Below are 13244 nucleotides of genomic sequence, written 5' to 3' on the forward strand. Positions count from 1 at the left end.
TAAGTGGGGGGAAGATTATTTAGAAGTGTGGGAAAAAGGCCTTCCCAAGGGATTTCAAATTATACCATCTTTACAGGGTTCATTTCATTCTTTTTATATAATGATTCAGTAGTCATTATTAACCCAGGCTGGAATCAGGATAGTTATTGAGATGTTTTCTTATTACAAGGTCTACTTAAAGATATAAACAGGGTATAGTGTAATATCCCAATCATGCAGGTGCTTAACAAACTATAGAAATGATTCCTGAAAGTATAGTCTTGCAGGTGCTTAACAAATGTTCTCATACAATAATGATGCTGCAAAACTTATATAGGCTTGAGGTAAGGATGAATGACTTACTTACTACACAACCTTAATTTATGTTTTTTACAACACAGATGATACTCATCAAATTGACAGTTTTATATACTTCATCAACATGTTGGATATGGGATAAACAGGTAGCCTACAATTAATGACAATTATTTCCACTACCAACTGATGCCTAATAATAACATTATGTAACCTACACAATGAAGAACATCTACTTCCAAGAAATGCAGCACATTGTTTTATGTTTCCTGTATCTCATTTATTCAACAAAAGTTTTTGTCTGATTAAAAAATGTTATTAGTATTAACACTCATCCAGAAATTCATTACTTAATGCAAGCAATGATTTTCTAGGTAGAGAAAAAAATTATGATTAGGGCATGTTGTGCAACATATTTTTCAATTTTCTTCCCAGAAGTATATGAAATTTCTAACAAAAAATGATGAAATATATTGAATTGAAACCCTTAAAGTCAGGAACTAGCTTTATTTTTTTTTCTGTATTTTCTTTTGTACTTCCATATAGAGTCTGTACTGTGTATTGTTTTATAGTCATATTTGTATTTTTCTTTAAATTTATTTTCATTTAAAAAAAGATTTTATTTTTTTGAGAGAGAGAGAGAGAATGAGCAGGGGAGGGGAAGGTGGAGGGAGCTGAGCAGGGAGCCTACCTGAGGCTCAATCCCAGGACTCTGGGATTATGACCTGAGCAGAAGGAAGACGTTTAACCAACTGAGCTACCCCGGTGCTCCTTTACCTTTTAAAAAATACTCAATTTGGGGGCACTTGGCTGGCTTAGTTGGTGGAGCCAGCAACTCTTGATCTCAGGATTGTGGATCCAGCCCCATGTTCGGTGTAGAGATTACTTACAAATAAAATCTTTACAAAAATACTCAATTTTGTTAAGTTTCCTCTCCTAGATTTAAAAAAACCTGGGAGCAAGATCCTATTTGACTTCATCTATGTATATTTCTTAGTAACAAGTTAGTGACTTGCTCATAAATATTGCTTAAAGGAATAAATGCACCTTCTTTCTTTTATATTTGATTTAAAATAACTTCAAAAAGGTTTAGTCAAACATAGTAGGAACCTCAAAAAGTTTATTTCTCACCTTCACTGTTTGTATCACTAACAGGAATCAGGAAGAACAACTCCACAGCAAGACAGTGAAATGTAAAAAGAATAAAAGAAAGAAAAAAGAATATGGTCTTCTATATTATACTCCCTTTAGGCAAAAATAGGGAAGCTGATATTTTTTGAGTGAAAATAATGGTGTTTTGTGCTGTAGATATTCAATTTTATATTTAAAAAAAATACTACTTTGTAAGGCAGTATAAGTGAATCCTGGCTCTGCAGTTTGTTGTCAGACCTTGGTCCAACTACTTGACTTTGCCGAGCCTTACCTTCTCGGACTGTAAAAAATACAAACATCTACCTCTAGGACTGATGGTTTAGAGAAATCTAATCAGGCTGACTCAACGCATCTGACATATACAGAGCGCCCATAGGCGCTAACATTATTAAGTGAACTAAGTGTAGTTATCTCAGTGGTTCCGGCAAAGCAGTAGCTGTAGATACACAGGGAAGAGAACGCATAGTTTTGAGTCTTTTTCACAGGTTGGTATTAGCCAGGCATTTTCTTTTTTTAAAGATTTATTTATTCGAGAGAGAGAGAGAGGACTCGCGCTCAAGCGGGGGAAGGGGCAGAGGGAGCGAGAAAATCAAGCAGACACCCCGCTAAGCACGGAGCCCAAGGTGGGGTGGGGGGAGGTGCTCATCCCAGGACCCGGATTTCGTGACCTGAGCCAAAACCACCAGTCCCGTGCTCCACCTACAGAGCCACCCAGGCGCCCCCAGCCAGGCATTTAAAAAGCTGGACCCTGGGTATTATTTTCGTATCTCATGGCGTGTAATTAAACGAAGCTCAAAACTAATGGTTTAGCGCTCACGTTATTTTATTCCGGGCTCTACGTGGAGCTCAGAGAACACACTGCCTCATAAGGACTACAAGACCCCAGGACAAAGCATATCAGGCCAAATACTGACTCAGATTCCCTACCGCACAGCGTTTTCCCAATGCGTGCTTTTACGAAGCGGGACAAAACGTTGTACGTTCAGAGACGGGGTCAACGCACGACCTCTAACTATGCTCACATCCCCAGTGAACTAAAAACAAGAGAAAAATGTTGAGGTACACCCAGACAACAATGTAGAAAAATTTCCGACGCTATCGGGTTACTCCTGGACACAGGCGCGCCCCGCGACAAAAAGTTCAGCAGTTCCTGCGGTACGACAGGGCTGGTGCCGCGGCCGTAAAGCAGCGCCGACAGACCACGTGGGCTCTGAGGCCACCCCCGGCGCCCTTGGAGGGTCTTGGCTCTGCGGGTAATGACCGGTCCCTTGCAGGGCGGTGGGGCAAGGGCCCTGGACCTGCTCCGGGCCCTGCCCCGTGTGAGCTTGGCCAACCTAAAGCCGAATCCAGGCTCCAGGAAACTGGTAAATAGCTGGTGGCGGTGCGGGGAAACGCTGGGGGATGGGGCGATGGAAGCGGCCATTCACTCCCCGTCGTTTTCGGGGACACCTTTTGCCAGAAGTGTGTTGGGATGAACTAGGGTTGCCGAGCCCTTGTTCTCCTTAACTGCACGGAGGAGAGTCTTCCCATATGGTCCCGATTCTTAGTAAGTTTTATATCTTAAAGCATAATTATGTTAGGGCGGAGGAGTGAAGTCAAGGAAACTACAAAATGATAGTCTCAGTGAAAATTGTATTTAAAATGAAGCACTTTCTCAGTATTGTTATTTTCGTGGGAAAGATTTTAATTGATTATGATAGATGTCTTCTCTGCAAATCACTGAATACAGCTAGAAAAGCTGTTGATATAGTGTCATATTACTTATTTATCTAACTTTTGAAAGATTTTATTTTTAAGTAATCTCTACACCCATTGTGGGGGCTCTGATTTACAACCCTGAGATCAGGAGTCGCTTACTTGGCCCACTGAACCAGCCAGGCACGGGGATATACTGTCATTTTAAGAAATCAGTTCCTTGTTTTCAGGAAGTGAGAGGAAGTTAATTTAAGAAAAATACTTTGTTGGGGCGCCTGGGTGGCTCAGTTGGTTAAGCGACTGCCTTCGGCTCAGGTCATGATCCTGGAGTCCCTGGATCGAGTCCCGCATCGGGCTCCCTGCTCGGCGGGGAGTCTGCTTCTCCCTCTGACCCTCTTCCCTCTCATGCTCTCTGTCTCTCATTCTCTCTGTCTCAAATAAATAAATAAAATATTTAAAAAAAAAGAAAAAGAAAAAAAAAGAAAAATACTTTCTTTACAAATTTGTAAATGTCTTTTTTTTTTTTTTAAAGATTTTATTTATTTGAGAGAGAGAGAGAGCATGAGGGGGGGAGGGTCAGAAGGAGAAGCAGACTCCCCGCTGAGCAGGGAGCCCGACGCGGGACTCGATCCCAGGACTCCAGGATTATGACCTGAGCCGAAGGCAGTCGCCTAACCAACTGAGCCACCCAGGCGCCCTAAATATCTTTACAAATTAATGCATAACGCTAATGTATTTACAATTCCAAAATAAATGTTCCGGAATATGGTATAAACCTTGTTTGTTGGGGATGTTTGATTCTAGGATTTTTTTCAATTCCAGTCCATCACAGAATCCACTTTGCCTTTGAAACACAGCTTGGACTTCACAGTTAGAAGAATTCACTACATCTTCAGAGGCAAAGATGCTAATTTAAGAGTGTTTGGGGGTTAGAGCAACTAGAACAGAGCTTGACATATAGTAGTGTTAGCCAGTACTGGTTGGTTGGATAAATGAATGGCATCACAAAAAATATACAGCGAAAAGATGAAATATAATTTTAAAAAAATGCACCTGCAGATCATAAAACTCTCTTCTGTCCTAGGAAAGACGGCGAAGAGGTCGGAGAAGAGGTAGAAAATGTGGCCGAGGCCATAAAGGAGAGCGTCAGAGAGGAACCCGGCCCAGACTGGGCTTTGAGGGAGGCCAGACTCCATTTTACATTCGAATCCCAAAATATGGGTTTAATGAAGGTCATAGGTAAGGTTGCTTTGCTTTCTAAAGTAAAAATCTCTAATTTTCACTGACAATCACCTAAAAAAGTAGCGTGGTAGAAATTTGAATTCACTCTGAAGCAAACTTTCGTTGCTGCTTCTCTGAAACATTTTTGGTAATGAAATTTAGGCTGGATTAGTAGGCAAAAAAGCCCAGACTTTGTACTCATACCTGCAAATGGAGATAATAATGCCTGCTCTTATGGTTGGTTAGAGGCTGAGCAATAATATATATGAAAATCTGGACAATTATAGTCACTTAGTAAAGGAAAACTATCTTGTTACTTTGAGCTCCATTAATGCATCATTTAAATAAAGGGTTACATTTTTGACATATTTGTTTAAGTGGGTGAAGTAAATGCTTAGAGAGGCAAATTATTTTAATGAAATGAAGTACTAGTTTTGTTTCATTAGCACAAGTCAAGCAATATTATGTTTCTGTTGTACTCAGGAGAGTTTTATTTTGTTAAGTCACCTAAATTGATGGAGGAAAATACAGGACAGAGCTTTGAGTTGATTTGAAGAATTTACAGGAAGATAAGCTTGACTGAGTTTTCCAATTATTACTTTGTTTTGTAGCTTCAGACGCCAGTATCAGCCTTTGAGTCTTAATAGATTGCAGTATCTTATTGATTTGGGTCGAGTGGATCCTACTCAACCTATTGACTTAACTCAGCTGGTCAATGGAAGAGGTGTGACCATCCAGCCACTTAAAAGGGATTATGGTGTCCAGCTGGTAGAGGAGGTAAGTCTGGACTACATTTTTTAGTGTTACATAGAAGGCTATATCTGAATTCCATATAATCAACACTCTGCCTTTGTAATTTTTATTTCTTTTGAGTTGTCATATAACCATTACATAGTGGCGATTAATTGTGTTACAGTCAGTTGTAGTTTGAGGAAGTTGGCATGCTGTATTGAGGGGCCTTTGTATCCTGGTTCTGGGGTGCTCTTCAGTGTATCCATTCATCTTGCTCCCTCACTCCCTTTGATACTCTGCTTGAATGTCTTATCAGGAAGATCTTTTTTGACATCCTTTTATAAAAGAATACTCACTGCCACCCCGCCCCACCAACAGTCATACTCTTGTCTGCTTTAACCTGCCCAAAGTATTTTTCTTTGAATATATGAACACCTGACCTTTATTACCAAGTAGTACATTTATTTTTTCACTCTCTCCTTCACTATAATATAAGTTCTTTGAGGACAAATACTTTGGTTCATTGCTATATTTTCAGTATTGGAAGTATTGGCTCATGATAATTAGTTATGGAGAAAAGGAATGAATCAAATCCAATTCCAGTTGCAGCAGAATTTTCTATTTATAGAAATTGGCCAAGAGTTTCATCAACAATTAAACTTGTTCATTAATACTTCTGTTTCTTGTCAGTAATACAGCTATGTAAGTAACTTAGTGTCCACTAGAGGGAAGCATGTGTTTATGGAAAAACCTTTTAGATTCCTTTAAAAAAGTGAACCTCATGGATAAAAGTTTTCCAAATAAAATGATTTGAAAAGAGAATACAAAATACACTTTCAAGTCTCCCGTATTCTATTCTGGGTATATAAGGGAATACACATGTAAATTAATATGGAAAAATCTTTGACTTTATCAGCCAATAGATGGCACATTCCAACAGTTTTCAGGCATATGTCTATATTAAATGAGGAAAATAATCCTGAAAACTACACCAGGGCAACAGTTGAGTAAGTACAGTTAATTACACATCATTTGTAGCTCTGTAAATTGGTTGACCTTTTCTGGATTTCAGATTTGTAATAAGTAATGGGTAGTAAGACTGTTTTATTAATCTTTCAGCACAAAATTACCAATTTTGGAATATATGTTTTCAAGGAATAATAAAATAAAAGAAACCTATCTGATACAAAGAGATTCCTAAAAATGCTATTTTATAATACTGAAAATGCTGGAACTAACTCTACTGCCCAAGAATAGGGAAATAGTTGGGCAATCTGGAATAGTAATTAAAATTCACAAATAATATGGCAAGACCTTATTGAGTCAAAGTTGCCGTTGATTATAAAAATGTAGACCAGTTTCATAGATGGAAAAAATGTGAGAAAATGTGTCTTAGAATTGATGGAATATTTTTGAAATACATGAAAACTTAATAAAAGGAACTTGATTAGGAGCCAGCTTGTTTCAACCACACCAAAATAGCAGAAAAATTCTATCACTACAAAAAGAATGGTAATACCAGCATCTTTTAATTCAGAATCTGTTTTGAAATAAGAATAAAATGTAGTACATCCTAATAAAAGTGACCAAAAACAGAACTTTAGAAAGTTCAGTTCTACATTTTTTAGTATTGACTATACTAGGGAAAAGTAGACTTATATTTTTGTCCTTTTAGAGGCTGTAATAAAATCAATAGTAAATGTAAAGTGAACCTCTGTTGTGCTCTTCTGCCTTTTTTCCTAGAGTGGGCTGATCCCTCCAAGGTCAGATTTTTTTTAATACATTTTATTTTTAAGTAATCCCTATACCCAAAACAGGGCTCGAACTTAAAACCCCAAGATCAAGAATCACATGCTCTACCGACTGAGCCAGCCAGGTGCCCCTGTTGTCAGATATGTTGTTCTCCCGAAGGTTCCAGCACATTTGTCCCCTTGTTAACAATCTCTTGGTCTTTTGCTAACTTAAGGATAAGGAAGATAAGTTTTTTTCCATCTCAATATGGCACAATGTTGTGTTTAAGAACACAGGTGTTGTGACTAGACTCTCTGGGTTAGAATCCTAGCTGTGTGAGGGGCACCTGGGTAGTGCAGTCTGTTAAGCCTCCTGACTCTTGGTTTTGGCTTGGGTCCTCCTGGTCTTGGGGTCGTGGGATTGAGCCCTGTGTGGGGCTTGGCGCTCAGTACAGAGTCTGCTCAAGACTCTCTTTAAAATAAATAAATCTTAAAAAAAAAATCCTAGCTGTGTGATCTTGACAAGTTACTTAACTTCTCTGTGCTTTGGTGTCCCCATCTATGAAGTTGGCATAGCAATAATTTTGTCATAGGGTTGTTAGGAGGATTAAACAGTCTACTATTAATGAAGTACTGGGGATGGATGCTTATATTGCTGTTTAATAAATATATAAAATGAAAATGTAGTCATCCCTGCTTACAGAGAATGAAAATTGGTAAAACAAAGTGGCCTAAAAGCATAAAAAAAATTGCATGTTGTTTGATAGGACCTCAATGCAGAGATATTTAGAGTTGGAATTACTGTTGCATTATAAGCATTTTGGAGGAGAAAATACAATGTAAAAAGGAAGCTTGCCATGACTACTTTGAGCCAAGCTATCTACAAATAGGCTTTGCTTTGACCTATTACAGGGTGCTGACATCTTTAAGGCAAAAGTTAATATTGAAGTACAGTTGGCTTCAGAACTAGCCATTGCTGCAATTGAAAAAAACGGTGGTGTTGTTACTACGGCCTTCTATGACCCAAGAAGTCTAGGTAAGATGTCCTGCAGTCCCTTTCTTTTCCCTCTTTGTCTCCTACTGGCTGCCATATGAGGATTTTAAAAGTCCTCCTAGCTCTCTGACTTGGCAGTTTGGACACGTCAGTTTTCTGTTTTAGGGCTTCCTGTTAGTGGTGTGACCTCTTGTAATATACCTCAGTCAGTATGTAGAAGAAGGTTTTTTGTTTTTAAACATGGGGCTTACATATGATGTTACCTATGTTTAGAAATTCACTAATTATTGGTAACCCAGGGATAACTTGGATTTTCAAGATGCAAATTTTTGAAAATGAAGTGTATCCATTTGCTTACTTAAGATAAATATATTTAATAAAAAAAAGTTCTTGGATTGAAGTGCTCAGCTTGGGAGTATTTAAAAATTATTAATTAAAAGAAAATCATGTATATAGCTATTATTTGTATCTCTCTTTTTTATTTAAAATTTTTTCAGAAATTCTGTGTAAACCCGTTCCATTCTTTCTGCGTGGACAACCAATTCCAAAACGAATGCTTCCGCCTGAAGCACTGGTACCGTATTATACTGATGCAAAGAATCGTGGTTACCTGGCCGATCCTGCCAAATTTCCTGAAGCAAGACTTGAGCTTGCCAAGAAGTATGGCTATATTTTACCTGATATCACTAAAGATGAACTCTTCAAAATGCTTAGTACTCGAAAGGATCCAAGGCAGATTTTCTTTGGTCTTGCCCCTGGATGGGTGGTGAATATGGCAGATAAGAAAATCCTCAAACCTACAGATGAAAATCTCATCAAGTATTATAGCTCATGAATTCCCTTCCAGGAAAGCAGAGTTGTAAAAGAGTTCTGGAAGAAAACGGACTGAAACATGCTTATTTCTCATCATCTTGTCTTGATTTGTGATTCTCTAGATGTTGATGTTAATTTTCCATGTAGCCCTATATCCATTTTTATCTAAAATTGAAATAAAAAATGGAATAAGCAAGGGCTGCATAGGGGAACTGAATCTGTGCGGGTTTTTTCTCAAAGAAACAGACTCCCTGGTTTTCTGCCAGAGGAAGATGGTAACTTTTAGGGTATTTCTTGTTCGTTTTCTCATGATCTTTTCATCCAGGTCTTGTGTTATCATTGTTGCAAATCAGAATGAATGTGCAGGTGGAATGGAATTGACTTTTTTTAAAAGATATTTATTTATTAGAATGAGGGCAAAAGAGATCACAGAGGGAGAGGGAGAAGCAGACTGGCCGCTGAGCAGGGAGCCCGATGTGGGGCTCAGTCCCAGGACCCTGAGATCATGACCTGAGCTGAAGGCAGATGCTTAACTGACTGAGCCACCCAAGCGTCCCTGGAATGGGATTGATTGCTAAGCCTGCTCAGTCAAGGTTAAAGCAGTTACTAATGGTGGCCCATCTTAATAGCCTCAAGGAAGCTCTGCTATCCACTGTCAAGGTAGAAAGCTTTCAACTCTGGATTATTAAGATATGGGGTTTGAGCTTAAGGTTTAAATACAGTAAATAAGTAGTATAGTATTTACTAGAAAAACTGAAGCAAAAATTGCAAGTGAATTCATTTTCTCAACTCATCTGATAAGAGTAGACAATGATAATTAAGCCATTAACCATCTTCTTGAAGAAGTGTTCGGATTCTGATATTTTACTTATTTCATAGATATTGGAGACCTTTGTTTTTCAGTCATTTTAAATGATTTTTGAAAAATTGTTCAGTGATTATATAAGCCATAAAAACAACTGGTAATGTGAAACTTTAACTCAGTTAATGTAAAAGTTTCAGCGGTCAGCTTATTTAGCTTTGCAGAGATGTGTTGTACCTGAACCATACAAAAGCTCACTTTATCCTGCTGCAATTAAATCTTGAATAATTCATGATAATTTTTCCACGGGAAAAATAAATTATTCCTGGCTGTTTATTTTCTTAAAATAAAAAATTTAAAAGCCTAAATGATGCAATATTTTATTTTGTTAACTTATCTGCCTTCTATATTGCTGATCTGAGATTGAATTTATAAAGTAATTTATGCACCAAGAGTATGTATATTTAAATTTCTATCCAGGATTATATAATTTGGCTTATTGAACCATTTCTTAATAAACCAGAACTTTTAAGAATCACTGTTAGGACCATCTTCTATGATAATCACGTGTGAATTTCAAGGGACAGGCAAAAATTTTAAGAACTTTTTTATTTTTCAGATACTCCAAGTGAGTTGGGTTTTAGGATTACTTTTGGCTCCATTGATAGGAACCACAAAGCACAGTGGCTTGAATGAGATAAAGGTTTTATTTTTTTCACTGAAGTGCTGAGACCTGTTCAGAGCTGATTGCTGGCTCTGCTCCACAATCTCAGAGCCTATGGCTTCTCCCTATGTAGCTTTCCCATCCCTAGAGTGAGTTGTACATCTTCATGATCCAAATAGGGATCAATAAGAGCCAGCTTTTCCTAAGAAAGATTCCTGGTAGCTGCCACACAAAACTTCTGTATACATCCCATTGGCCAGAACTTGGATACAGTTCTCTTCTGCAAGGGAGCCTGAACTTTTTACTTTGGTAGCTTATGTCCTTAGCTGAAAAATTCCTTTAGGATGGGTGAGAAAGAGTGGTTGCGTTGGACAACCAGCAGGGGGTTGACACCTGTTTTGGAACCAAACTTCAACCCCAAGGTTAACAGACTTAGACAACATAAAACGCAGAATTCTTAAATTTTTTTAATAGTATATTCACCATTCTGGAATGCTGAGTTCGGTAAGAAGTATTTAAAGTCAATAAGTTGATTAATTCATCAACCTTGGTAAGGACAATGTTTTCAAAGGAATGATGACAAAGCACCAGAAAGCGTCCAAGGAATCATTTACTTTTTCTCTGTGCCTGCTTTTTCTAAACATTTTAACAATAAAGCTATCTTAACACTTGCCATGTTAGGTATCTAAACAGTTATATTTGAATATAATGTATGGAGGAAGAGATGATAGGTTGCAAGGAAAGAGCAAGGTACAAAAATTTCAAAAACATTTTTCTGAGTATTTTCCATTAGGGTATTTAAACTTGTACCTTTATTCTTAAGCCATTTGAAATAGGGTCCATTAGAGGATTCACTTTGCCTTTCTTAACTGTAAAATGCAATGACAATCTGTATAATCCAAGAGATGTGTAGAGTGACCTCTAAGGTCTCTTTCAGCTCTAATGCCCTGATGATAAAGATGTTGCTTTGATGGGATGCCTGGGTGGCTCAGCTGGTTAAGCTGTTAAGTGTCTGCCTTTGGCTCAGGTTTACCAGGGTCCTGTTGGGCTCCCTGTTCAGTGGGGAGTCTGCTTCTCCCTTTCCCTCTGCTCCCCTCCCCTGCTTGTGCTCTCGCTCTCTCTCAAATAAATAAAATGTTTAAAAAAAAAAAATGAACTTCCCTAGGGGCGCCTGGGTGGCTCATTCGGTCGGGTGTCTGACTTGATTTTGGCTCAGGGTCCTGAGATCGGCTCTATCTGGCTCCAGGCTCAGCGGGGAGTCTGCTTCTCTCCTCCCCGAACTCTCTCAAATAAATAAATACATAAATCTTAAAAAAAAGAAATGAACTTCCTTAAATTTAAACACATCCTGTTCTGTATCTGGGCATGAGGTATGGAAACAAAGCCAAGAGATACCATTTTTTGTGTACCAGAGTGTGGGGACATTGCTCTAGGTAAGTTGGTGCCTCAACTTATTTGTGCTGCTGGATGTTTTCCTTTTGTGATTCAGTTCACAACTGCCCTTTTGGAGGGGCTGGTATTGCTTCAACAGGAAAAGTTTGTAATTAGAAATAATTAAGAAGTTAGTCATGTAAAGATGGATTCCCTGGGCAAAAGCCCTCCAGTCTCAGAATGCACTTTTGAGGGCCCTTAGGTTCTCTTCTCCTTCCCCTCCCCGTCCATGCACAATGACTAAGTCACCCTGAGTTAAAGATGGAAAAGGAGACAGGCAAACACAAGACTTGCTTAATTGTGGCTATGGCCTACAGGTGAAGGGAAATCGGGATAGAACGATAGAGGGAAGAATGAAAACAGGAAACAGATGTCTGGTGATGTAATGCTTGGATAGTACTTATTCACTGAGCCTGCACTTAGTCACAAACAGCTGTATCCTGATCTTAATATTATAACTGTGCAGATAATTCTCAGGCCAAACAGCCACGTTCCACAAAATCTGTTCAAGGCAATCTCTAAATTGCTGTATAGCAGGGAGACACAAGTTTATTTTAATTATGTAACAACGCTGGATTCCCAGGTCCTGTCTACTGCTGGTCATTTACAAGGATTATGAGGGCAAGAACACAGTGGCAGATGCTAGTAGCTTTATCTATCTAGATTGAAGTCCTTACCTGGTGTGTGGCTTCAGCCTGTTTTCAGTATATAGGATGGCCTATTTGCATGCAAGACTATAGAAAAATTGGAGCTAATATGCATTAAAAAAGATTTTTTTTTGATACCTCAGAAATAATTACTATGGATTTCCTGTTTATTGAGTTCCCGAGTTTTCTTTTTTAAATGTTACTCTTCATTTATTGGAAAATGGAGTGGCTCTGGAATAGTAGAAAAAAATGTCAGCTAACAGCGGAGTAACCCAACTTTGTGTCAGAGAATAAAGTATGCTAATGTTAATACAAATCCCAGACTGGCTGTGTCTCTAGATGCTTTGCTGGAGAGCCATATAGTATGGTGGAAGTTAGCACAACTTTCTCTGTCGTACGGGCATGGAATCCAGGCTCCTACAACAGGCTGACATGGGTGTTCAGTTGTCTGAGGTGTGAAGCTGGGATCATAATATCCACCTCTTTTTTTTTTTTTAAAGATTTTATTTATTTTTTCATGAGAGACAGAAAGAGAGGCAGAGGGAGAAGCAGGCTCCCTGTGGAGCAGGGAGCCCAACGTGGGACTCGATCCCAGGATACTGGGATCACAACCCGAGCCGAAGGCAGACGCTCACCTGACTGAGCCAGCCAGGTGCCCCATAATACCCATCTCTTTCTGTGCTTGGGGACTCAACCAGCTTACCTGTGGAGAGGCACCAAGCATACAGAGCTGGTTTGCAGAGCCACCAGGAATGGTTTACTTGGGCTCAGATCCCAGTAACAACCTTGTGGCCACGATTTAACCTCTCATGCCTCAGATTCCCCTGAAAAATGGGGGTAATGATAGATCCGAACACATGGTTACGATGAGGGTTGAAAGAAATCACTACTTGTAAAGCACTTAACACAACGCCTGGCACATAAGCGGATGGGTTAGTGAATTCAGTTTCTTACAGTCCCTCTGATGTGGGAGCCACTCTATACATGTTACTTCCTTTTCTCCTTAAGATTTTCATGTAGGGTCAGTATCTTCTTAATGAAAGGCTTGCTGAACTTTATTTGTGTCAGG

General features: G+C 38.9%; 1 protein-coding gene across 1 annotated transcript; it reads left to right on the forward strand.

Moving 5' to 3' along the window:
• The first annotated feature begins 2620 nt into the window (after positions 1-2620).
• Positions 2621-9801, forward strand: MRPL15 (mitochondrial ribosomal protein L15). Its single transcript, XM_006742156.3, has 5 exons — positions 2621-2810; positions 4226-4380; positions 4974-5139; positions 7737-7860; positions 8316-9801. The coding sequence occupies exons 1-5, from the start codon at positions 2703-2705 to the stop codon at positions 8651-8653; spliced, it is 891 nt and encodes a 296-aa protein (XP_006742219.1). The 5' UTR covers positions 2621-2702; the 3' UTR covers positions 8654-9801.
• The last annotated feature ends 3443 nt before the right edge of the window (positions 9802-13244 follow it).

Source organism: Leptonychotes weddellii, chromosome 4 (assembly GCF_054177405.1).
Source record: "Leptonychotes weddellii isolate Sample4059 chromosome 4, ASM5417740v2, whole genome shotgun sequence".
NCBI lineage: Eukaryota > Metazoa > Chordata > Mammalia > Carnivora > Phocidae > Leptonychotes > Leptonychotes weddellii.

Excerpts from the sequence above, each read along its gene's own strand:
- MRPL15 (XM_006742156.3), top strand. The coding sequence starts at position 2,703 with ATGACCGGTCCCTTGCAGGGCGGTGGGGCAAGGGCCCTGGACCTGCTC. Across the intron at positions 2,811-4,225 it reads ATCCAGGCTCCAGGAAACTG|GAAAGACGGCGAAGAGGTCG; the intron begins GTAAATAGCTGG and ends CTTCTGTCCTAG. Across the intron at positions 4,381-4,973 it reads GGGTTTAATGAAGGTCATAG|CTTCAGACGCCAGTATCAGC; the intron begins GTAAGGTTGCTT and ends TTTGTTTTGTAG.